The sequence below is a fragment of the Hippopotamus amphibius genome, chromosome 9, assembly GCF_030028045.1.
Source record: "Hippopotamus amphibius kiboko isolate mHipAmp2 chromosome 9, mHipAmp2.hap2, whole genome shotgun sequence".
NCBI classification, from domain to species: Eukaryota; Metazoa; Chordata; class Mammalia; order Artiodactyla; family Hippopotamidae; genus Hippopotamus; species Hippopotamus amphibius.
This window is the reverse complement of record NC_080194.1, coordinates 41603899-41627993: the sequence shown is the minus strand read 5'-3', so window position 1 is coordinate 41627993 and position 24095 is coordinate 41603899. Positions and strand designations below refer to the sequence as shown.

Below are 24095 nucleotides of genomic sequence, written 5' to 3'. Positions count from 1 at the left end.
AGTCCACCTTCCTGCCAGCTCACCAGTGTGACCCAGTCCCTACCACTCCCTATTACTCCCACCTAGTTCTCTCAATAATATTAGCTATTTTCCCACTTTGCTGTTTGAGTTTAGGACTCCTGGCTCAGAGTATAGGTCTAGTAGAACCTAGATCAGGGGCTTATCTTCTGTTAGGGCCATTTCCCAGCAAGCAGTTGTTACTTGATAAATATTTGCAGGATCAAATGAATTAACTCATGTGAGCCAGCTTTTATTGAGCACTTACTATGTACAGGGCCTATGGCTGGATGGCCATTTCCCAGAGATGAGTAAGGCACAGCCCTGACCTCTGAAAAGTCACAGTTCTATGCGGTGGGGGAAGACAGATACACGTATGGTCCAATTCTGGACCTGAGATGGTGATCAGAGTAAGAATTTCCAAGGAGATCTTGAACTGTTTCTGGGAGAATGAGCGGCCCTGCCATATGAAGGGAGGCTGGGAGCGGAGGGTGCTTCAGGTAGAAGCAACAGCAGATACAAAGGCCGGGAGGTGGCTGATGTTCCATGTGTTTGAGGAACTTAAAGAAGACCAGTGTGACTGAAGTTGAATGAGAGTGGGGAGAGTGGTAGTAAATGACGTCAGATGTGTATTTTTGTATCAACAGCCCAACCCTTAAGCCAGGCAGCTGTTGGGCAAATCCGTGTTCCCGGTCTTCCGAAGGCTTGCTTAGAACAGGTAGCTGGCTTAGCACTGTCAGAGGAGGGACGGGGCCTAATCCCTTCCCCTGCCTCCGTGCCAAGGACAGGGTAGGGCACAGAGCAGGTTTCAGTAAAGATTTGCTGACAGCACACTTGAGAAGAGAACAGGAAGTGCAGGCTCTGTTGAAGGAGGCCCAGGCGCGGCCCCCTCTTCATGGGGGCACTCATTCTCAAGTCGCTAACACCCCCAAGCCACACAGAGAGCTGGGAGAGTGAGATGCAGGGAGGAAACAGCCACAGGCCGAACCCGCAAAAAGGGGGAGGGATTTGGAGGGGGGGAGTAGGAAAACGGGCTGTGAGAGTTAAGAGAGGGCATCCGACTTAGCTTGCATGAGGCGGGGAGCGGGGTCAGGAAGGCAGATGGGGCCCTTTAGCCAACACTTAAGGAATGTGTAGGGCAATTTTTACCTATAGTGGTTGGACGCTTCGTTTTGTTTTCTGGCATCATTTCCTCTGAAAATACTAGCAGGCCCTAATGGTTCTTCCCCGGGGCGGGTCCTCGCTCAGTTCCCCAACCCTCTGCAAAGGGGCAGGGCCTCCCAAGGAGCTCGGGTCTTGTTCGCAGAGCCCAGATTTGCCCGCCAGGGGCCGCTGCACGCGGGTGAGGAAGCGCGCGGGTTCCTAAGCTGCAGATAGGCGGAAGCCGATTGGCTGCGAGGCGCGGCGGGAGGGCGGAGCCTGGGATGCCTGAGCCTGGGATGCCGGCCCGGAGTTGGGGGCTGGGAACGCGCCCCCGGCCGAATCGGGCCTGGCCGTTGTCGCCTAAGGCAGCCCCGGGCGGCCGTCGTGGTGCCGAGGGGCCTCTGCCCTGCCCGGCTCTAGAGCTTAGGCCAGTGGAGCGGCACCGAGGCCCGGAGATCCAGGCAGGGCAGCTACTGTCATCGTTGCCGCTGCCGCCGCAGGCCTGGGTTACCTGAGCGACTGCGTGTCAGGGCCCCTCCCGCCCGTTCGCGGGCGGCTAGAGCGGGAGAGACGCTTGTAGGGGAGAGAGAGGCCGGGACCCGACCCTCGGCTGGGGAGAGGGGCCCTGGCGGAGACTGGCGCGGGCCGAGGGCCGGGAGAGCCCGCCGGGGTCCGGGGGTGCCGGGCGGCTGCCTCCAGCAGGTTACTCCGGGATAAGCCCGGCGCTGGGGCGGGCCCGGGCTTCGCTGGGGGCCGGGCGGCGCGGGGCGGGCCTGCGGGAGAGCACGCCCCCGCCCGCCCCGGGCCCGCCCCGCGCCGCCCGCCCGCTCGCCCGGGAGCCTCTGTCCGGGGCCTGGCCCGTGCGCGTCCGCCTGCTGAACCTGGGCACCGCCGGCCGCCTGGGCACGGGACTGGGCGGGAGCGCTGACCTCGGCCTAGGAGGCCTGGGATCCCCGAGCCGCCCGCGCCCGCGGGGGCCTCGGAGTCGCACGCCCTTCCCGAACCTGTGCCGCTCGCCAATCCTCGGCGGGGCGAGGCCAGGTGCCCCCCTCTTCCCCCCACTTCTTTCCCTCCCCCACTCCCGTGCCCGCGGGAGGTCCCTCCCGCCCGCCCCCTCCCGCAGGGGTGTAGCCGGCTGCGGAGCTGACAGCGGCTCAGCGGCCACCCTGTCCAAACTCTCCGGAAGCGGCCCGAGCCTACCGGGCACTCAGGCCGTCGCAGCTCCGGTGGACTCACTGTTGGACCGGAGGCGCCGGCCCTCCTCCCGCGCCCAAAGTTGGAGCACTTGACCTTTGGCTGTCGGAGGAGGCAGACTCGCGGGTGGCTGGACAGCTGCGGTACCTGGAGGGCATCTTGCCTGGGGTTCCAGGACCGTCAGTTGCACTCCCGGGCTCCCGGCTTTGCCTCGGGGATCCTAAGGCGTCTACATCAGGCGCATGTTGACTGAGACCTGGAGTCATGGATGTGTGCGCTCGTCTTGCCCTGTGGCTCCTCTGGGGGCTTCTCCTGCATCACGGCCAGAGCCTCAGCCAAAGCCACAGCGAGAAGCCGACAGGAACCAGCTCGGGGGCCAGTTCTGAGGAGTCCACTGCAGCAGGTAAGGCCTTGCCGCGAGCAGGAGCTGAGTTGCCCAAGGCGGGGGAGTTGAACTCCAGGTTTCTACACCTGCGATTGATGGAGGACCCACACTTGGCCCTACTGCCTGTGCTTAGTAGTCCAGGGAGTTCTTTCCGTTCAGGAGCCACTGCTAATGTCTATCTCTGTTGAACAACCTTCCTCATCCCTCCTGAAGTGTATTTTGTTGGCAGTGAAAAGAGGTTTGCTTTGGGGGCACCTTAGCCTTTCAAACCAACAAGTCAAGACCCCCTTCTCAGGACTACTTGTCTGGAATAATGGCCAGGGCAGATGATAAGTCTGGTGCTCTTGGCGGGTTTCAGCACTTGGCAGCACAGGGGAGGTTGAGGCTACTTGGGTTGGGCAGGGAAAGTCAAGACTGGGCCAACTCTGTTAGTCTGTAACTTAGTGTTGAGGTGTGCCTTTGTATTCCAATGAGCGTGGGAACCCTGTTCCCTCCCTTCCCTTAGGTAATCTGCTGTCTCCTAGCTGTGCCCATTTGAAATATCAAGGCAGTTCCTTAGATGGAATCCTCTTTACCACCAGGGAGTTGAATGGCCTTTTCTTGATGTGGGCGTGGTATAATTCCTGGGACCACTTGTTGGCTTAGTCTGTTTCTTCTGACTGATGAGGGTAGGAATTCTACAATATTTGTGATCTGTCCTAGTTTTTCCTATGCACTCATGGAACCTTGTCCAACAGTAGGAGCCCTGGTATCCTGTTGCAGAAAAAAGCACTTTTAAAATTTGGTTGTTTTACACAAGGCTTAGAAGGAATTCTCTTTTTTATCCCCATTTCTCTCACCCTGTCCCTGTGATCTGCCCAAAGCAGTGAGATGCAGAGTGAGGAGAGTTTATAGCTGGGTTCTTTCTATGGGGGGGCAAGCTCAAGTGAGGGGATGCCTCAGTGAATACCCGTTGATACAAAGAGGAAAAGGAAGCATAGGTCATGGTGGCCAGGAAGTTTCACGGATGGATCCAGAGGCTGGCTTTGGTGCTAGACTGTTTCTTAGGAAACCCCCTTTTAAATTCCTTGACTGGGCTGGGTGTGATTGCAGGTACGCCAAGAGTTGGCTTCCAAGGGGGGCCAGGGTTGCCCTGTGTAGAAGCATGGCACCTAGGCTGTTGCTTTGAAGACAGGTCCTTCTTGCCTATTAATTCTGTTTCTCCATACAGTGTCTCCTTGGGCCCTGAAACCTAGCTCAAAGCTTGGTTCTCATCGGGCTATGAAGGGGAAGAGTAGCAGGCAGATGTAGGTCAAACTGCAAAGAAGACCTAAGGAGCATCTTTGCTGTCCCAGTGACATCCCTGTTTGTAACTGATAATATATCCCTTTTCACCCGAATATATGAGTGCCTGACATAAAATAAATATTTCTTTTTTGTGGGGGAGGAAGAGTTCTTTATTTTAGACACAGTGCTAAAAAGGATGAAGTTTTGAACTTAGGCATTAGCCAACTGTCAGAAAGATTTGTGTTTGTACATGCCATAGGTAATTCCAGCACCACTTGTAACCACCCCCTGACTTGAGCTTGTGGAGACAGCCCTTCACACAACGTATTTTAGAGGCCTGGGTGTGTTGCTTATACTACTTAGGCTTCTCTTTTGGTCTTTTCTTCTCAGTTCAGAAATTAGATTCTTTCATCACAATAATATTGAATCCCAGGGAGAAAATCTCAGAGCCCCTAGGTGCTGGGAATGGCTATGGTTTGTGGTAACCTGGAGGCCCAGCACTGTTGTTCTGGTAGTTTGTCCCCTTGGGTCTGTCTGGGACTTTGACTCAGATACAAATTCATTTTTGCAAAGAGGTGGACTGGGCTCCTGGACTGGACTCTGCCAAAGGATTTGGTGAGGAGCTTTCTACACAGCCAGGAACTCTTGTAGTCTTTCCAGTCCCTCTGTATCCTCAGAACACAGGAGTTTTACTTACCCTTAAAACTGCCACTTTTCTAAATCAGATTCAACATATCTAGTCAATTTGTTCTCTAAAGTTTGTGTTTTACAATCACACAGCTGTTTTTCCCACTAAGGTCTCACAATTGCTCTATTAGAATGCGGGGCAGGTGGGTTTTTTTTTTTTTTATTGTTGATGAAACTGGGTCTTGTGCTCAGTTTTCTTTTTCTTTTTCTTTTTTTTTACTTCCTATAATGGCACTGTAGGTAATTCAGATGGTGCTCAGTTTTCTGATTCTTTTTTTTTTTTTTTTTAAGATTTTGTTGTTGTTGTTGTGGACCATTTTAAAAGTCTCTATTGAATTTGTTACAATATTGCTTCTGTTTTATGTTTTGGTTGTTTGGCGAGTGAGGCATGTGGGATCTTAGCTCTCCAACTAGGGATCGAACCTGCATCCCCTGCATTGGAAGGCCAAGGAAGTCCTCAGTTTTCTGATTCTTAAGTCCTAGACTTCTTCCGTCTTCTCAGGCCCTGCCCTGTTAAGGGAGCACTAGGCAAGGACAAGAGAAGGTTACTTTCCTCCTGGTGAGTTAATTAGGCAGACCCTGGTGACTGTAGCAGAGATAGAAGAAAAGGGCTTTCTCTCCTTTGGAAAGTCTTCTGCAGGGGCCAGGAAATTGCATTTTTTCTCTTGTTGGATGTATATGGCTACCTTAAAGGTCTGCCCCTCCAGGGAAGGCAGGTGCTCTGTTAGAAGGCCTTCTCATTGGGAGAGGCCATTCCTGTCACCTTCTGGCTCTTTGATGCCTGTAAACCCAGCTGTGCTATGTTACTTTCTCAGTAAAGATCTGTGCTTGACTGCTGCTCTGGTGCCTGCACTTCTGAAACTGGCCTGGAATTGATGCTTGGTACCTCCCTTAGACTCTGGACTTATTGCCTCCAGAAACTCAAAATATTTCCCGTAGAATGCGTGTGGGGGGTCCCATGTGATTCTGGAGTTGTGACTGCCAGTGATGGTTGAGGGCCTCTACTCAGGAACTGTGGTCTGACTCAGTATAACTAGAACTGGGCCTTGGAGGACAGGCATCTAGGCAGTTTATGGAGTACAGGTTGGCTTCTCAATCAACCACTCATGGAGTGGGAGGCTAGAGTCCTGCCTGCCCACCCAGCTACTTGCTGCTGCCTCCAAGGCTATAAATGGCCTGGCCATCTTGGTGGCTATGCTAATTTTAGCTGAGGGTGGCTCCCGGAACTGGACTGGGGCCAAGGGCAGGTGGGTGGGGCTTGGCTGAGACTAATACTGGGGGATGGGCAGAGGGTCACACTAATCCTGGGGCAGCTAGGACATCATTTGCACCTACGCCTCAGCTTTGACAATCATCCTTAACCAGGTTGATTTATTCAGCACACATTGAACAGTATCAGTACATGTGCTGTTTATTCAGCAAATGAGTGCCTGCCCTGGGCCAGGTGCTGTGTTTGTTGTTGGGAATTTAAGGATGAACAAAACAGACATATACTCTGCCCTCATGGAGTTTACAGTCTAGTGGGGAGATAGAAAATAAGTACATAAATATAGTGTCTTGTGGTAAGTGCTTTGGAAGAAAACATAAATAGAGTGCTGTGATGGAGAGTGGGAAGAGGACAGAGAACCAGCTGAAGTAGGAGCCCAGTGCCTAGTAAGACATTAATAACAGCAGTAACATCAGTGGTAACAGCAACTGACATTTTTTAGTGCTTACTGTGTGGCAGGCACTATTCCAAACATTTTATTCCTTTTAATTCTTACAATCATTCTGTGTGCCTCGTATTATCCCCATTTTATAAGTGAGGAAATCATAGACAGGTCAAGTGACTTACCCAAGATTATATAGATAGATGTGAATAGAGCCAGAATTTGAACCCAGGCAGTCTGACTCTTCTCCCCAACTCCACCTCAGTAACTAGGTTATACACTCTTTTAAAACTTTGTGATAAATGCTGTAGTAGAGGTATGATATAAACATACAAAAGGCTGTGGGAAGCCCAGAGGAGCAAGTGACTAACCCTGCCTGGGAGAGCTGGGGGAGGCTTCTCAGTTTCCTCCATAATTTTTCTCTGATCTTGGGGAGATAAGAAAGTGGTTGCCTAATTCAAAAGTTAAGAGGTGGAAACATCAGTTAGTTCAACTTACTTATTTTTACATATGAGGAAACTGACGTCTGGAGAGGCATCACATAGAAATTCCACAGTTGGTTATTAGTAGAACTAGACTAAGACATTTGAGTCAGGGACCCTGGCTTAATCAGTTATTCAACCCACAAGTCCATAATGAGAGCTTACTGCTTGTTTTGTACTATAGAAGGAACTTAGGGCTACCAAAGAAGTCTAGCTTGGGGGTGGGGGTGGGGATATATATTTAGAGAATATTAAATACAACATAATGCACAGGCTTAATGAAGCACAAAACCAAGCAGGGTAGATGGTATAGGCCAAGGATTAAAAGAGCTATGCGTGGGCTGAGCTAGGCTAGGGTGGCTGGGGAGGGCTTCCTGGAAGGAGGGGTCAGGCGGAGGCATAAGAGAACCAGGTGGAGAGTGGTCTGACTTGGGGATTGTTGGAGGAAAGGGGGCATCGTGGAGGCCTGGACCACCAGTGTGAGCACTTGGGGTCTCATTGGTGGCCGAACCATAACTGGGCAGAGTGGCTTCATAGTTGGCAAACTACCTCACATGAGGGCTGGGAGACAGGAAGATTGCAGTCACGTGTGATCTGTGGCAGGTCTGATAACTACTATAATTTTTAAGTAATGATGATTGTAAATTATATTTGGAAATACCTGCACCAATGTGATGTGACATGAAAATGTCTGTAATTTCTGTTGGTGACAAAATCATAGGTAGTACTAATAATACTATGGTTGGTTATTAAATATGATTGAAGGAAATGCTAACTTTCAGTAAGAGAATATTGAAAATAAAGATGTAATTTCTTTCGCATCCAAATTTACAGCCCTCCCTGAATTCTTCTCACGTGCCTCTTAGGTGTTGGAGCCTTCATGCTAAGAACTCCTATTCTCTGACAAGGAAGGGATGAGGTCTTGAGGGGAGGGTTTCCTAGGTCTCCACAGGACTTAGGTTTGAGCCCCAGAGGGCCCCTCATTTCCTGCCGAGTGGCTTAGAGATACGATGCTGAGTGACTTCATGGGCATGCTGTGGTATCGTGCCCTGTGTGAGAAATGATTCTCCAGGAAACCCACCAGTTCTGGCTATCAGACTTTTAGGAGAGAGAGAGAGAGAGATACCAAACTGGATCTCCAACAGAGCTTTCTTTTTTTGTTATTGCTGATTAAAAAAAAATTATGAACTATTAAGGTATACAACTAAGTATAGAGAATAATACATTGAATACCCATGTGCCCACAATACAGTGTAAGAAATCAAATAATAACAATATGGAGCTTTCTTTATTACCCCCTGGATACTTTGTATAAATTTCTAATGTAACACATAGCACATTGTACGTATATTTGTTGTCTTACAAGTGTAAGCTCTTTGTAGTAGAAGGGAGGAGGGGTTGTATTTTATTTACCTCTGTTTTTAAGGTGCCCAGCCTAAAACTTCTGTTAAAGCTTGTTGGAAAAGTTGAAATTAGGGCCCGTTTGAATGGATTGTATTTTGTTTTTTCTTTTCATACTTTCTCATTGTATCTTGGTACACATTCTGGGCTTTTCATTAACCCTTGGTGGTGTTGCTTACCCAGGGCACTTTATATTTTCATCCAAGCTCAGATCTGTTCATCCCTTTTCAATATATTATTTTATTTTATCTTCAACTTTGAAAGTAGGTAGAGCTGATTTTATTATTATGATCATTTCCCCCCCTTCAGCTCTGCCATGTGGCATGCGGGATCTTAGTTCCCTGACCACCGGTGTGCCCTGCAGTGGAAGCATGGAGTCCTAACCACTGGACCACCAAGGAATTCCCATTTTGCTCGTTTTAAAGGTGAAGAATTTGTAGCTGAGAAATTTGTGTTCTTGGTCACATAGCTAAAAAGTGGCAGGATCAGAACCATAACTCTGGGGATCTGTGTATCAAGCCCTCGTTATTTTATCAGAACACATTACCTGGCAGCGTGTCCCTCACCAACCTGCGTGCAGAGCCTTAGCCTCAATGGTCTGGCCATAGCTATGTTAACAAAGGTGTTTGAATAGTCTAGTCACCTATCACAAAGTGCTGTTCTGGAGGATGATGGAGTCTATAATCTTACCAGTCATGCTACCCTGTTGGAGTTACTTGTGTATATGCCGGCCTTCCTTGATTTAAACTCCTCAGGGGTTAGGACAGCAAGCTCCTAGCACGCAAGCCTTGGCGTGTGGTATACTCTACATACTGTAGAGTTTGTAAAATTGAGTTGAAGGCAATTTATTGTCTGATTCTATTTCTACTGTGGTTTACTAGGCACTTAGAAGTTGAAAAAATTTTCTTTGAAAGGGTTTGGTAAAGTTGAAGAAATAAGCTTCACTTATTTAGAAAGTTCACTGTTTCAGACGTTCTCATTTTGGGGGAATTCCCTGGTGGTCCAGTAGTTAGAACCCCTTCACCACTGGGTTCTGGGTTCGATCCCTGGTCAGGGAACTAAGATCCTGCAAGCCATGTGGTGAGGTCAAACAAACAAAAAAAAGAGTTTCTCACTTTTTGCTTTTGTTAAAAAAGTCATCGAGATCAGTTTGAGTCCAACAGCCTCAGTTTGCTTGGAAGAAGTTTGTCTAGGATTTTAAAGAAAGCAGACTCTTATTGTTGCAGGCCTTACCAGGAGAATGCCGTTAAGAGTAGCTGGGGGGCTTCCCTAGTGGTGCAGTGGTTAAGAATCCGCCTGCCAATGCACGGGATATGGGTTCGAGTCCCGGTCTGGGAAGATCCCACATGCCACGGAGCTGCTGAGCCTGTGCGCCACAACTACTGAACCTGTGCTCTAGAGCCCGCAAGCCACAACTGCTGAGCCCACGTGCCACAACTACTGAAGTCCACATGCCTAGAGCCCATGCTCCACAGCAAGAGAAGGCACCATAATGAGAAGCCTGCGCACTGCAACGAAGAGTAGCCTCTGCTCACTGCAGCTAGAGAAAGCCTGCGGGCAGTAATGAAGACCCAATGCAGCCAATAAATAAATAAGTAAATAAATTTACAAAAAATAAAAAGAGTAGCTGGGAAACTGTCTAATTCCACAAAGGACCTATGTGTAGTGGGGAGGAGAGAGTTAGGAAATAAGTGGGTGGGGCTGGGTAAAAGCCTGGATGAGATGATTGACCTTGATTGGCAGAAGGGTCTGAGTTGGCCGCAGCCAGCAGACATAAATACCTGGATTTAGGGGAGCTTCAGAGTTCCAGCTTTTTTCCTTGCTATCTGTGGACCTCATAGAGGGTAACTCACTTCACCTCTCTCAGCCTTAGTTTTTTTCATTTGTAGAAGGGGCATAACCTGAGTGAATAGATTTGTAGTGAGGATCAAATGAGATAACTTATGTGGTGAAAGGGCTTTATAAGCTCTAACGTACTGCAGATTTAGGGATAGCTGGGTCCTCTCAACCTCTGCCTCTATGGGCCTGAAAAGCCTTAGTCAGAATCTGAGTGTCTTCTTATGGTGGCGCCTCTTTAATGGAAGTCGCTTCTCTGAGAGCATTGTTTTACTTCAGGTGTACCCACCAGGTGGGTGTGGCCAAATTAGGCTTTTACTCAAGGCTTACTCTGGGCCCTAGGGAAGCCGTTGATAAAGTCTGGGTGCTAGTATTCAACTTTATTTCCGGCCTACACCTCCTTCCATTTGCTGGGTGTTACCACTTCCTGAGCCCCACCTGCAGACTTGAAATGGCTGACCAGATGGGCCTAGTCCCTACCTGTATTGGTGCATAACAAATTATCCCCAAACGTACAGGCTTAAAATAGTAAACATTTATCATTTTCAGTTTCTATGGGTTAGGAATCTGGGTGCTGCTTAGCTGGGTGCCTCTGGCTCAAGTTCCTCATGAGGGTGTAGTCAAGCTGTTTTGGGCTGGGGCTGAAGGCTCAACTGAGGGGAGAGTATTTGCTTTCAAGCTCATTTATGTGGTTGTTGGTAGGCCTTGGTCCTTTGCCACTCAGGCCTCTGCGCTGGGCTGCCTCATGACATGACAGCTGGCTTCCCCCAAGACAAGTGATCCAAGAGGGAGTGCCCCAGATTGGAGCTGCAGTCTTTTTATCACCTAATCTTGCAGCTGATGGGCCACGACTTCTGCTCCATTCTATTTGTTAGAAGCAAGTCAGGGTGAAGGGATTATACAGTGGCATGAATACCAGGAGGGTAGGGATCACGGGGGGCCATCATAAAGGATGCCTGTGACATCATTCTAGGGCCACGATCTTGGGAACAGTGGCTTCTGGGTGCTGAGTCCTCTTAGCTCTTAGGACTTAGGAAGTCTTAGGACTCTTAGGACTTAGGAAGTCCTCTCTAACTTCCTTTGCTTTGCCTCCTAGAGTCTTATGGAGTCTTTCTGTATTCCCTTTGGTATTATGTCCTTTTGGTTCATGCATGACTGCATTGCTTTGACATGTAGAGTTGACGTGGTTCCTCCATCTGTACTCCTCCCCTGTTTTAAACACAGTTCTAAACTAGATTCTTATCCTAGATTCTAGTCATGCCTCCCAGCTCCTTGTCTGGTACCTTTAGTTCTGGAGCCCATTGTATAGCCACTGACCTAGCCCCAACTTGGCTTCTGAGAGCTAGACTTGTAAGTGGCATTGAACTGGGACATTGACAGCTGAAAAACTTACTCTGACCTTTTGGACTATTGGTGTTGGATGCTAGGACTTCACATCCTAGTATATCAAAGTTGAAAGGGCTTTTTAAGTACCATCTCTCAATTTATATATGACAGGAACAAATTTGTCCAATGTCTCAGGTGGGGCCAGAATCTCATTTTGTCTGATTATCATTTACATGCTGTTCCCACTCTGTTGTGGAGCTTCTTTACCCCAGTGCAGCCAGTTTGGGTTGATAGGGGGTCTGAGACCTATACAGAGGAAAAGCAGAAAGCAGTTCACAATATTGTATTGTGTTCACAGAAATTGTGCTGAGCAGAACTGGGGGTATGCAAAGTCAACGCCTCTTCTGAGGAGCTTCCCCGTCCAGCTGGGAAGTTTTTATGTGATGTGCAGAAAAAGAAGCCCAGTAATATCTGTGGCAAATGGTGACTAATATCTGCATTCTGTACTTTCCTGGCAATCTCACTTCATGCAGGGAGAGATCTGTTTGTTGGGATGTACAGAGCAGACTTTTTGAAGCAGGTGGCTCAGAGTGTTGTACTGCATATGTCACCATTGTTTGGCTCAGCAGGTTGCATTATGTATAGATTTGGGGCCTCCACAGGCAGGGTCAATGTATCTAAAGCCTTGTGGGGTTACTCATGGCCACCTAGAAGGTGCCAAGGAGGAGCTTTCTGGGCACTGAGAATTTGACAAAGCCTTGCCTGCGTTGGCACAACTTGCTAAAGCAGGTGAGACTTGAATAGGGATGGCTATGGCCCTGTCATGTTGATCAGAGTGGAGCAAATTTATTTCAGTGAGAGGCCTGCAAGGAAAAACCTGAAATGAGCCAACAACACTGTACTTTCGTTTTCTGTTGGGGAGCTTGGAGTAGAGATGGTATAAGCTCTAAAATCCCTCTATGGGTGGTAGTTTCCTTCCTGACCCAGACCACTTTGCCTACTTCATCTTCCTCTGTTCCCCTCTCTACATTTTGGCCCTGCCAGGCTTTTTTCTTTGTCCTGGTTTGCAAAGCACACCTTATACTGCTTCTCTTTTGCCTTTACTTATGTCATTTTACTTCCTCCCAGACTGTCCTCCCCTCTCCTCCTTCCTCCCTACCTAACGTCTCAGTCCTCTGTGAAGAGATCCCTGAGATTTATGCTAGCCGCACGTTTCCTCTCATCTCCAAACACCAGTAGCACTTGCTATCTATAATACTCTCTGTGTACTTCACATCCTGCTTATGCCTCTTAAAGCAAGAGATAGCCTCATGTGGAATCAAGAGCACTGGGCACTGACTTGAGTCCTTACTGACAGTATGACACAAATTACTGTTTCCTCTCTTGAAAGTGGGATTAAAATTTGTATGAAATGGTTGTATAGCTTTTAAAGCCTTTTTGTTTGTTTGTTTTTTGCATAGTTTCATCTCTCTTAAGGGTGAGAGCCATGTCTATTTTTTCTGACCATAGCACCCATCCTTAGTATCTATCACAGTACGGGTCAGAGGGTGTGTGCCCAATAGATATTTACTGAATAAACGGATAAGCGATAATGAGTTGATCTTTGGATTGAGTAGTCATGAAGGGAGAGTGCCAAGTAAATTGATGTCAGTTCCTATGAAAAGCTTCGATAAGAGTGCCCTGAGATTAGGGGTAGAGTTCACATGGGGGTTTTCTGAGGAGTTCTGTGGGCACTTACTATTTTTTTGTTGCCTGGTGCTTCATCCCTGTTTATTGAGTACCTCCTGAAGGTGCACTTGGAGGCAGTTATCAGCCACCCTGGGGAATAGTTTGGCTCTTGACTCTGGCTGGCAGTTTCTGTTTGCCACAGGACTGGCTGCCCTGAGCAGGTGGCTGCAGCAGGAGTGGAGCCGGGAAGCCTGACATGAGACCGGTGGACAGGGCTTCCTTGGGTCCTCCTGCTCCCTGTCTTTGGTTCCATGGCCCACGTGGGTTTACCGCAGGGCTAACGTGAGGCAGCTAAATGAACAGAACTACTTTCCTTAGCCTGGCTCATGGGCTGGAGAAGGGAGCCTTCTTTCACGCTGGGCTTACTGTGCAGCAGGGAGGTAGGATAGTCCGGTGAAGATCACTGGTGTTTAATATCATCTCTGATTCTGAGAACTCCCTGGGCCTCAGAGAACTCCAGCCTGAGCAGACATCACACCAGCTTTCCTTCAAGACAATGGGGAGGGGCCTCTAGGGAACCTTGGTAAAGGAGGCAAAGGCATAGGAGAGTCGGCTGTGCTGCCAGCATGACCCAGCTGGGACAGACCTGTCCCTTTCCCCGTTAGCCGCATTTACAGAGCTCCTGGCTGCTTTGTATTGAGTTCTGGCCTAGGTAATGACCAGGAATATCACTGGCAGGCAGGCAGGCAGGCAGGCAGGCAGGCAGGCAGGCAGGCAGGCAGGCAGGCAGGCAGGCAGGCAGGCAGGCAGGCAGGCAAGCAAGGCAGGCTTCCAAGTCTTATACGCCTCTAATTTTCTCTAGTGCGATTCAGTAGCTCTGCTCCTGGTTGGCCTCTCTGGCTTATCTCAGGGCTCTCAGGAAGCTCTCAGAACTCTCATCACTACAGTGTGTACATTAAAACAAATATGTTCATGTTTTCCAAGTTCCTAGAGCCAGCATCTAGAATGTAGGGACCAGGGGAGCTGGGTGCCCTTCAGGTGTAACACAACGCAGGTTGGAGAGCAGCTTTTTTCTGTGTGTGTACCTGGGTATTCAGACTTGTGGAGGTCTTATTTCAAGAAACTTTTGGGGACAAGGGCAAAGTTCACTGAAACTCATATTGTATATTGCTGAAGAGATAAGTGTGTAATTGAGACAACTCAAATAACTTCAGTGATAAGAATGGTGATAGCTACTATTTATTGAGCACCTGTTACCTTCTAGGCACTGGGCTAGGTGCTTTACATCTGTACAACAACCCTTAAAGGTGAATATTTTTCTCATTTTATAGATGGGGAAACTGTAACTCTGAGAATTTAAGTAATTTTCCCAAGGTGGCTAAGCCAGCATTTGAATTGAGGTTTATCTGACCCAAAGGCCAATGCTATTCTATTTTTGTTTAATAACTGTGGAAGGCAAAGAAACAGCTATATGCATTTAAGTGGAGGTGTGTGTTTGGATTGAAATGTGTACAGCTTATCAGACTGTTAGTGGCATTAGTTTGTTCTATCAGCTAAGTGGTCTGGAATAAACTGGGATTAGAATTTGTAAGGGATGACAGAGGTAATGAGAAAGCGTATTCACTTATAAATTCTTTTTTTTTTAATTTTTTTTAAGTCTTTATTGAATTTGTTACAATTTGCTTCTGTTTTATGGTTTGGTTTTTTTGGCCACAAGGCATGTGGGATCTGAGCTCCCTGACCAGGGATCGAACCTGCATCCCCTTCATTGGAAGGCAAAGTATTAACCACTGGACCACCAGGGAAGTCCCATAAATTCTGAATGGGAGTATCACATTGGTGAAGTATACAGTGAATACAAAGAGTGCTGTGTGTTCAGTTCGTATCCTCCAAAAATAGCATCATAGTTGAGCTCTTGTAGATATAAGCTTTGGGATAGGGTCTGTATCTATGTAGTGTTCTTTACCTCTTCAGTTAACATTCAACATGTATGTTATAACCTGCCTGGTAAAAGGATTGAGTATAATAGGGAAGTTAAAATGTGTACGAACATTTTTCTTTATCATAATAGGAGCTCCTATTTATTGAGCATGTATGCTATACTAGGACTGGGTTAGATACTCTCACATACCTGATCTTGTTTAATCTTCACAATGGGTTTCCCATTTTATAGCTTATCGTGCAAGGCGATCTAGGTTCAGTGCCCTATGAATGATACCTATGGTCCTGTTGGAAAATGGGATCACCTCTGCCTGGAGAGATCAGGGAAGCTTTATGGAGGAGGTAGCAGCTTAGTAGGTCTTCAGGTACTTCATGCAGAAATATAAGGTTTTCTCTGGGTGGGAAGCATTCCAGCCAAAGGAAATGTCATGAATAAAGGCATGGAGTGGGACAAAGTGAAGAGTCTTTAGAGAACATCGGTTAGTCCAGGTTAGCTGGAGAGTGGCACCTATGAAAGAGAGTACTATAAAATAAGGCCAAAAAAAAGAAAAGATTAATTGAGGAAAGATAATGAAGGGCCTCAGTGTCTGGCTCAAGAGTTCAGGCTTTACTTTGTAGGCACTAAGTAGTCCTTGCAGGTTTTGAGCAGGGGAGAGACGTGACCTGAGTTTTGCTTCAGGAAGATTAATGTCACCGAGTATGCACAATGCATTGGTGGGATGAGGCTGGAGGCAGGGAGTCTAGTTAGGAGACTTTGCAGGTGTTCATGAGCAGAAATCAGGGTCAGCATTGTGGAGGTAGAATCAACAGGACTTAGCGTTTAAGTGTAGGGAGAGAAGGAAGGAGGCAAAGGTATAGCCATGTTTTGAGTGTGGGTAATGAGGTGCCTGGTGGTGCCAGTAACAGAAGATATATGGCGGTCTGAAGGAGGGCCAGTGCTAGGCTGTGATGACTAGGGGGTAGCTGACCTTTTTTTTGAAGGGCTAAGCAAGGGCTACACTTCACAGTACTCCAGGAACCAAAGAATTGTCATCTCTCTGCGCTTGTTCCACATCACTCCATTTTACGGATGAGTTTTCTGATGCCCAAAGAAGTGAAGGGATTTGCCTAAGGTCATACAGGAGCTGCTTGGTGGATTCCAAGTCTGAGAATCCAGGTCTCTTGTTTTTAGCTATTAAGCTTCCTAACAAAGCTGGGCCTTCACTGCAGGAAAATCAGAGACTCTTGCAGATAGGAAAACCTGGGTTCAACTCCAGGCTTTGCCATTTTCCATTTGTGACATCTTGAACAGGTTGCTTTTTTTCTCTGAGCCTTAGTTTTCAAATTTGCAGTAAAGGGAATATTAATCTCTACCTCATGGAGGCAATAGAAGATGAGGCACTTTGTAAAACCCTCAAGTGCTGTGTGAGTGTGTTATTCCAGGATTTTGGCTTGGGTTGGAGCCATATATATAGTGAGTATTTTGGCCCAATAAGAGCAGGCTTAAAGTCACAGTTTTTCTTGGAAGGTCTTCTTTCACTTTAGGCTTCCTAGGCTACTCTCTCACCTGCAGTTGGGGGTTTCAAGTATGGGAACATGCTAAGTTTTCCCTTAGAAAATTAGAACATCTCTCATTTTCTAGTGTGAAATGGAGTGGCAGAAGGAACACTAAGCAATCGTATCCTGTCAGGTGTTCTTGGCCTGAGAGATGATTACTATCCCTTTCCCCCAGGGTCTTCTACCAACCTTCCGCTGGCTCACGGTGTGGGGGCAGAGTGCTAGCTGAATTTAGGCTATGCTTAGAGGGAAACTCCTGCTAGACTACCGTAAGCCCTGGCTCGGGACAGAGGTGCCAGGGTGCAGCTGCTGGTCAAACCTAGTGCCTGGAGTCCTCTTGTGGGCATCTTTTTGGTGCAGCACACGTGTTCCTGAGTCCTCTTAAGAGGGGAGAAGGCTGCTCCGGTGTTGTCAGGGAGCAGGTCTGTGGTTGTGTCAGCTCACTGTCGCGGGAGCAGGCCTGAAACTGGCCATCTTGTCTGCGTGTCTTGTCACACACAAGTGTAATTTTTTTTTTAAACTTTGTTCTTTTTTTAAAAAATTTATTTATTTGTTTATTTATTTATTCTGGTTGCACCAGGTCTTAGTTGAGGCAGGCAGGCTCCTCTTCGTTGCAGCTCACGGGCTCCTTAGTTGTGGCATGTGGTCTCCTTAGTTGTGGCAGGTGGGCTTCTTAGTTGCTGCATGCAGGCTCCTTAGTGGCCTTTGAACTCTCAGCTGTGGCATGCATGTGGGATCTGACCAGGGATCGAACCTGGGCCTCCTGCATTGGGAGTGCGGAGTCTTAACCATTATGCCACCAGGGAAGTCCCTGAGTGTAATATATTGTCATTAACTTGAACAAGATTCTTCACCCCTCTGTGCCTCAATTTTCGTATTTGCCCCCTGGTGTACCGTGCAGCTTGATTCTTGTGAGCCTTGAAGTCATTTTCATTTTGGAGAATCCCCCTTTAAAATACAAACATTACTGGGTTGGGGGTACCCTTGAACTGAGAATCAAAACTGGCCTTTGCTAGTGTGGATTAGGTTAGGGTGTAGCCACTGGGAGAATAGGTCACAGAGGACACTGGGTGGGAAACAGAGCCTGGCAAGAGGGAAATTCTTAATTGATGCAGGAAGGGTGTCAGGGCTTCAGGGCATACTTGATGCTGCCTCTCTTGTAGCCCACACCCAGCTTCTCTTCCTGAGCTGAGCATGTGCCTGTACTCTCAGCCAGAAGTCAGAGCTTGGTGAGGCCTGATTCCCCCAGGAATTCAGTGATAAAAATTAGGGCACTTGAGCAAGATCTAATTGGCTGAACTGAGTGAAGGGCAGAGGCTTTCCCTGGGGGCTCCTTTTAATCTCCTGTGGTTATAGACTTTTCAGGTTGGACTAATTAAAATGTTGGCAGCTGGACTCAATACTTTCCTTGCACTAGGTCCTGCTCCAGACTCCTGGAGTACCAGAAGTTGGCATGGGGCTATCTTTCCTGGGGAACTGAGGAGTGGGTTTCCAGCTCCTCATCTAACTGAATGCATGATGATGTAAATATTTGTCCAGAATGGGCTGCTGCACATTTCATGGTGGAGAGAGATGTAGGCTGAGACCTGCATCCAAATATGCCTGGATTTGGTACTCTCCAGATCCCAGGGTGCCCTTTCAGGTCAGTTTTCTGTTCTGTTAGCCCCCAAAGGGCTTTGTTCTGTTAGCTGGCAAGTGATTTCCATTGCTCTGGGGTATCCTTCCCTGATGTATATTCCTGTTCTAACCAGAAAAAGGGATATTTATTAAGTCCTGCCATGTGCCATGTCGGGGCTAGTGTTTCACACAGCTATCTTTTGAGATATGGCCACATCTTTTCATAATGCTCATTTCATAGATGAGAAAATACTCATAAAAGGTAAATAATTTGCCTGATTGTCATCACAGCCTGTAAGCAACTGAACCAGAATTCAAATCCAGGTCTCTCCCAAAGCCTCTGGTTACCTTCCTAAGGCAGTACAAACAATTTTGTATCCTCTTATCTTTCTAAACTGAGCAAGTTTCCTGCCTCCGGAAAGTCTTCTCCAGTTCCTACAGCCAGAATTATTTTCTTGACCTGCCTTTCCAGAGCACTCTGCCCTTCTCTCTATTCTGGCTGATATCCAATGAAGCATGGATCTACCTCCCACATTTGACTGATCCTACTCCTGCAAGGTGTGGTACTCAGGATATGTTCACCAGAAACTCAAAGGAAGTTGTAGTGTTGAAATTTCAGGCTTCGTGACAGACTGGTAAGGAGAGAGGTTTTGGGCATAATCTTGGCCAGTTCCCTGCATAAAGCCAGGCCTGGGTCTTCTTGGTTTGCCCAAGTGTGCTGTGTTGTTCTGGAGGCAGTAGGGCCTTCCAGGCAAGATGCCTTTTGGGTTCTGGAAGGAACAGGCATCTCTTCCCTTGGCATCTGGCTTTACAGTTTTTTTCTTGTAGTCTCCGTGTGATTGAGTTAGAGCAATGCTACCTGGAGTAAAGTGGTGTGACAAAGCCCTTGGCCTGGTCTTGGTTGCTGGAGTATTCCTGCTGACTGCAGGTACTTGGGTTATTTTTGCAAAGAGCATGCTAAGTTACTAACCCTGCATTTGGGTCTTATGCTTTCTGCAGCCTCTGCCTACTGGTATGCCTCATTTCACAGGATAAAGGCTTTTCTAGAGAAGGCAAGCCTGTGAAAGCATTTTTATAAGTTGAATTATCTTTCTCACTGACTTGAAAAAAACGATAAAAGTATTTTCATGCCTTTTTCTATGCATGTAGTATATATGTTTAGTGTTTAACATCAAGTTTGTTCCTTTGGGAATAAATGGCAAATTAGAACATAACAAAATACAGTTAAAACATTTTTAATAGGAAAAGTAACAAAATACTAATGGCAAAATAAATTACAAAATAAATAAGCTGAAACACAGTGTTTTTTGTTTGTTCTGTTTGGATACAGTAGGAAATCTGGAATAGCATAATCAAGCAGAATGATCTAGATAGTGACATGACACCATTTTGATTTCTCCAGTATTAAGAATAGATTATGAGATGTCCTTAGGTGAAGGGGAGAAGAATGCATTCTGGGACTAGAATTGTGTAATTCCACTACTCATTTGTGTCTAAGGACACAAGTAACTAGCAACTACCTTTCTGGGTGTCTGTTTCCGTGTTAGATGAAAGCAATACCTACCTTGTTTCATTTTGTGAGGATTAAATAAGACAATGTACAGAAAGTGTTTTGTAAACTCTGAAGTCCTATTGTTGTCATACTCAGTGGGTGACTGGAGCCAATTGAGTGGTGACTGCCAGGAGGTTTTGGTATAAGGTATGGCTTAGGGACATCCCTGGCAGTCCAGTGGTTAAGACTCTGCCCTCCCAATGCAGGGGGCACAGGTTCGATTCCTGGTCGGGGAACTGAGATCCTGCCTGCCGCCTGCTGCAGCCAAAATAGCAACAACAACAAAAACATATGGCTTAAACCTGTGACGTAGGTGGGAAGAAGGATGCTGAATTGATGAATAAACCATTGAATGCTGTTTGGGCAGCCGCTGAGAGGAATTCCTGTGAGGTGAGGAAAAGAGCCACATTCATCCCTTCATTCCGTATCTGTTGAGTCCTGCGTGGTGGAAGAGAAAGAAATACAGATGTCTATCTATTAAATGTGTGGTATGCTAAATACAGAGGACTCTTGGTTTAGGCATGAAAGCTCCGTAAAGACAGGAATTTTTGCCTGTCTTACACACTGCTGTGTTTTCACCAAGAATAGTACTTGGCACATAGTAGGCTCCCAATAAATATTTGTGGAAAGAAAGGCTAAGCTTTGGAATCAGACAGACTGGGTTCATATTAGGGCTCTGCCCTTCACCAGCGCCTTTCCTGAGCAAGTTGCTTGATCTCTCTGATGCTCACTTTCCTCATTTATAAAATGGGACTAGTATTAGCTATTATAGAGGATTATTGGGGGGATTTTTTAAAAAAAAGTAAAGCTTCTTAAAACTTTTGTACACGTCCTAGTAAGTGTCAGTGAAAGATGGTTCCTTTCGTTTTCCCTTCCTGGTTTGCAAAGTGGGATGGAAGCACCGAGGTAGAAGCAGATGTGCTTGGGGAGCCTAGCCAGTGGCTTCACAGGTTTGGTCTGACCACGTTTTTTTAATGTGTGAGATTAGAGTTATTGGTATTATTTCCTCACAAGCGGAAGTCCCTGGGATTGAGCAGAGGTGTTGGAATGAATATGCTTTGCTTCTGTGTTTCTCATGGTCTTGGTGGGAGCGTCTGGCCCTTGTCCTTCAAGGCAGGGTGACATTTGCACTGCAGGTTTGTGCAGAGGTTGTTCCCAGAAAGAGCAGCTTCCCCTGGAGAGTCTGGACTCACCTGATTTGGATTAGGCTTTGAAAGCCAGCCATCCCCCCGCCCATATGCCAGTTATTGTTAGTTATAGCTTTGAAAGGTGTCCTCAGCGTGACTTCTGTTCCGGATCAGTTGTAAAGTCTCAGAGAACGTGGAGCAGAGCATGCTTGCATGAGTTAATCAGGTATTTATGAGTTGACCTTTGCTAGTGAAAAACCTAATTTTCCCTCATGCCTGGGTGACTCCAGCAGGCTGAGGGCCTTGTTCTGAGACATTCCTGGAACTGTTGGAAGTTGCAGCAGGTTTGCCTGCCCGTGCCATATGTGCACAAGACCAATGGGATCTATTTGCCCTTGAGCAAGGGTGCGCAGCGCCTCTCCCTTTTATCCTGTGGTCTTAAGACACTGGACATACCATCCTTCTTTCTTTATCAACATTTAGACTTCAGAGCTTTCTCTTCTGGTTTAGTTTCTTGGAGGGTGAGTAAGCAGGGAGGAATTGGCCATCAGATAATTGAATTGAAGCCATTTGGCAAGAAGCGGGTAAGAACATGTTCCTGGATGGGGGGAGTCAGGCATTGGGTAAGTTAGGGTTACTTTTGGGGTTAAGTGGACCTGGTGCCTTCTAGAAGTAGAGTCAGTAGGTGCTCTGGCTGTGTCCTCAGTGCCTCCATTTGGGAGCTGAGCATTGCCACAAGGGAGATCTCAAATATGGGCTTGAGGAAAGGAGAAAGAGGGAAGAAAAGGAACTTTGCTGAGCTGTTACTTTATGCTAGGTGCTTTAGACCAATTATTTCCTTTAATATTTACAATGACGTGAAGTTTACAGATGATATAACTGAAGCCCAGAGAAGTTAAGCAACTTTCCCAAGGTCACAGAGCTAGTGAATGATAATAATAGTTATCATTTGTTGTATGTTGAGAAGGCACATTACCAAGTTTCTTTTAAGTGCTTTGTATTTAGTACTCACCACCGTCCTATGAAAGGTTATTATTATTTCTGCATTGCAAATGAGGAAACTGGGAGCTAGAGAGCTTTGGTTACTTGATGGTCACTCATCTAGCAATGGTGGCACAGTGACTTGAATCCAGAATTCTGTGATTATAAAGCTTGTTCTTTGATGTCCATGTCACTGCAGCTAGAAGAGTAGGATTCAAACACAGAGTCACGAGGGCAAGGTTCATGTCTTATTCCATCTCTGTATCCTTATAATCTATGATAGTGCCTATCCCATTATTAGTGCTCAGTAAATGTTTGCTGTGAAATCCAGCTCTGCTCTGCTCCGTTGCCCCCTGTTGCTGACAGCATCCTGCCCCAGCTCCTTGGCCTGACTGTCTTTCTCCACAGTCTGGCCTTACCCTACCTGCCCATTGTGGCCTCCCAGACCTCCCAACACACAGCGTCTGATCCAGCTGTGTTGCTCTCTTGCTTCTTCACCCCTCTTTTCCCTGGATACGTACTTTTGCTGCCACTGTTGCTCTCCATCCCACTTCATTCCTGTCTGTTCTTTTCTCTGACTAGTCCCAGAGACTACCCCTGTCCAGACTATAATCTTCTTAGTCTGTGCCATATAATTTGGCACCTAATTAACTACTGTTTCACTTTATAATTGTTTCACGGACATTAATCTACTCTCCAGCCAGCCTGTGGTAGTCACAATGACCCCTCAGATTAATCTGTGCTTCACACTTTTCAAAGCACTCTCCTATTCAAGCCCTGTTTTACTGCATGTCATATCCATAGCAAACCTGTGGAATATGATGGGAGGGAATTGGTATTTCCATATTATAGCAGAACGAACAAATGCAAGGAAGGCAGGCGACTTCCTAAGGTCATGTAACTAATTAAGGGCAGAACGGAGGCTAGGTCTCAGGTCTACTGATTTCTGGCTTGGTGTTTTGTTTGCCGTGCCTGCCACATTTGTGCTTCTCCCTGGCATTTCTCCTCCTATCTTCAAGGGCCATCCAAGGCAGAACATCTATGTTTAGGTTTACAGGAGGCTTGGTTGGTGACCTGGGGAATGGTGGAGTGGCCCAGATGGCAATTTCGGGTACTTCTCGGTGGTGTCTGTGCTCTGGGTTGCTACTGCCTGAGAGAGGTTCTGTCCCTGAGTTACTAGGATTAATGTTAAACCGAGAAGCATTGATTTATTTTAAGCGGTCAGAGCATTTTCTCATGGACAACCGGGAAATAGTTGGGGCAGGATATGTGGTGCTGGCCAGTTTTGTGTTGTGGCAATGGCATAAACTTTGGAAGCATGCAAACCAGAGTTTAAAATCTTACTTTGCCACTGTTTATTAGCCTCATGACCCTGGGCAAATCATTAATCTGTATGAGCCTTAGGGCTGTTGCGAGAATGTATTTGAAGGCCACATAATGGCCCTTAAAAAAGGAAGTATTTGCTGGTGTGGTTTTTACTGTCCATATTACTATCAACATAAAGCATGAGGAGCCTGGGGAAGATGTGCCCGTGACCCTCGCAGGTTACTCCAGGCGTCAGTGGTGATATGCCTGCTACGCTGGAGCCTTTGGGCCGACAGGGCTGAGCTTGAATGCTGTGCCCAGTCTCCAGCCTCCAGGCCTCCCGTGCCTCCTGAGGGCAGTGAAAACAGCTTGTGGACAGCTGGGGGAAGGCTTCACGGTCAAACTTTGGGAGTAAAATCTTTGCTGCTTTTCTGAAAGACGTTGGCATTAGAATTGTTGCTTTGGAAAAGTTAAGAACCCAGTTGTTATTGAGAGATTTTTGTTATTTCTGAAACCAGATATTGCTCCAAAGTTGTTTGTTAAATACTTCTCTATTCTTCTTGAACCCCACCCCTACCCCAGAGAAAATAAAGCAAATTCATACCATTGTGTGTTGATTGTATCTTTGGTCTCTCTGGCCACCCCGCCTCTAGTTCGCTTCTCAGGGATAGCACCGCTCCAAACTGCTGCTTCAGGAGGCCGTTCAGCCCCTTTCCCCCTGCTCTCCACCCATGACCTGATCTGTGCTGTAGGAGAAACAGAACAGGTATACATGGACTCTATTTGAAAGGAAGCTTGCTTTCTCATTGGGAAATTTAGAGGGCTTTGACACAGGGAATGACTAGAAAATGAGAACAAGGCAACATAACTCATTGCTAAAATGGCAGCTTTGGATGTCTGCAGGCTGGGAGGGCAACCTTCCTGGAAGGGCAGGAAGGAGTACTTGGATATGGAAACAGTTGCTTCTGAGTTTTTCCTTTTAGAATATGATGCCATGAGCCA

The 24095-nt window shown here is 47.1% G+C and overlaps 1 protein-coding gene across 5 annotated transcripts in view; it reads left to right on the top strand.

Moving 5' to 3' along the window:
• The first annotated feature begins 1995 nt into the window (after window positions 1–1995).
• STIM1 (stromal interaction molecule 1) overlaps window positions 1996–24095 on the top strand; it is a 196241-nt gene continuing 174141 nt past the window's right edge. The window contains exon 1 of one of the 5 annotated variants that reach the window (XM_057747449.1): window positions 1996–2737. In XM_057747449.1, the coding sequence (XP_057603432.1) occupies window positions 2603–2737 (135 nt within the window). In that variant the 5' untranslated portion in view covers window positions 1996–2602. The remainder of the gene's footprint in view (window positions 2738–24095) is intronic. The other 4 variants (XM_057747445.1, XM_057747451.1, XM_057747447.1 and 1 more) reach the window with 4 other exon arrangements.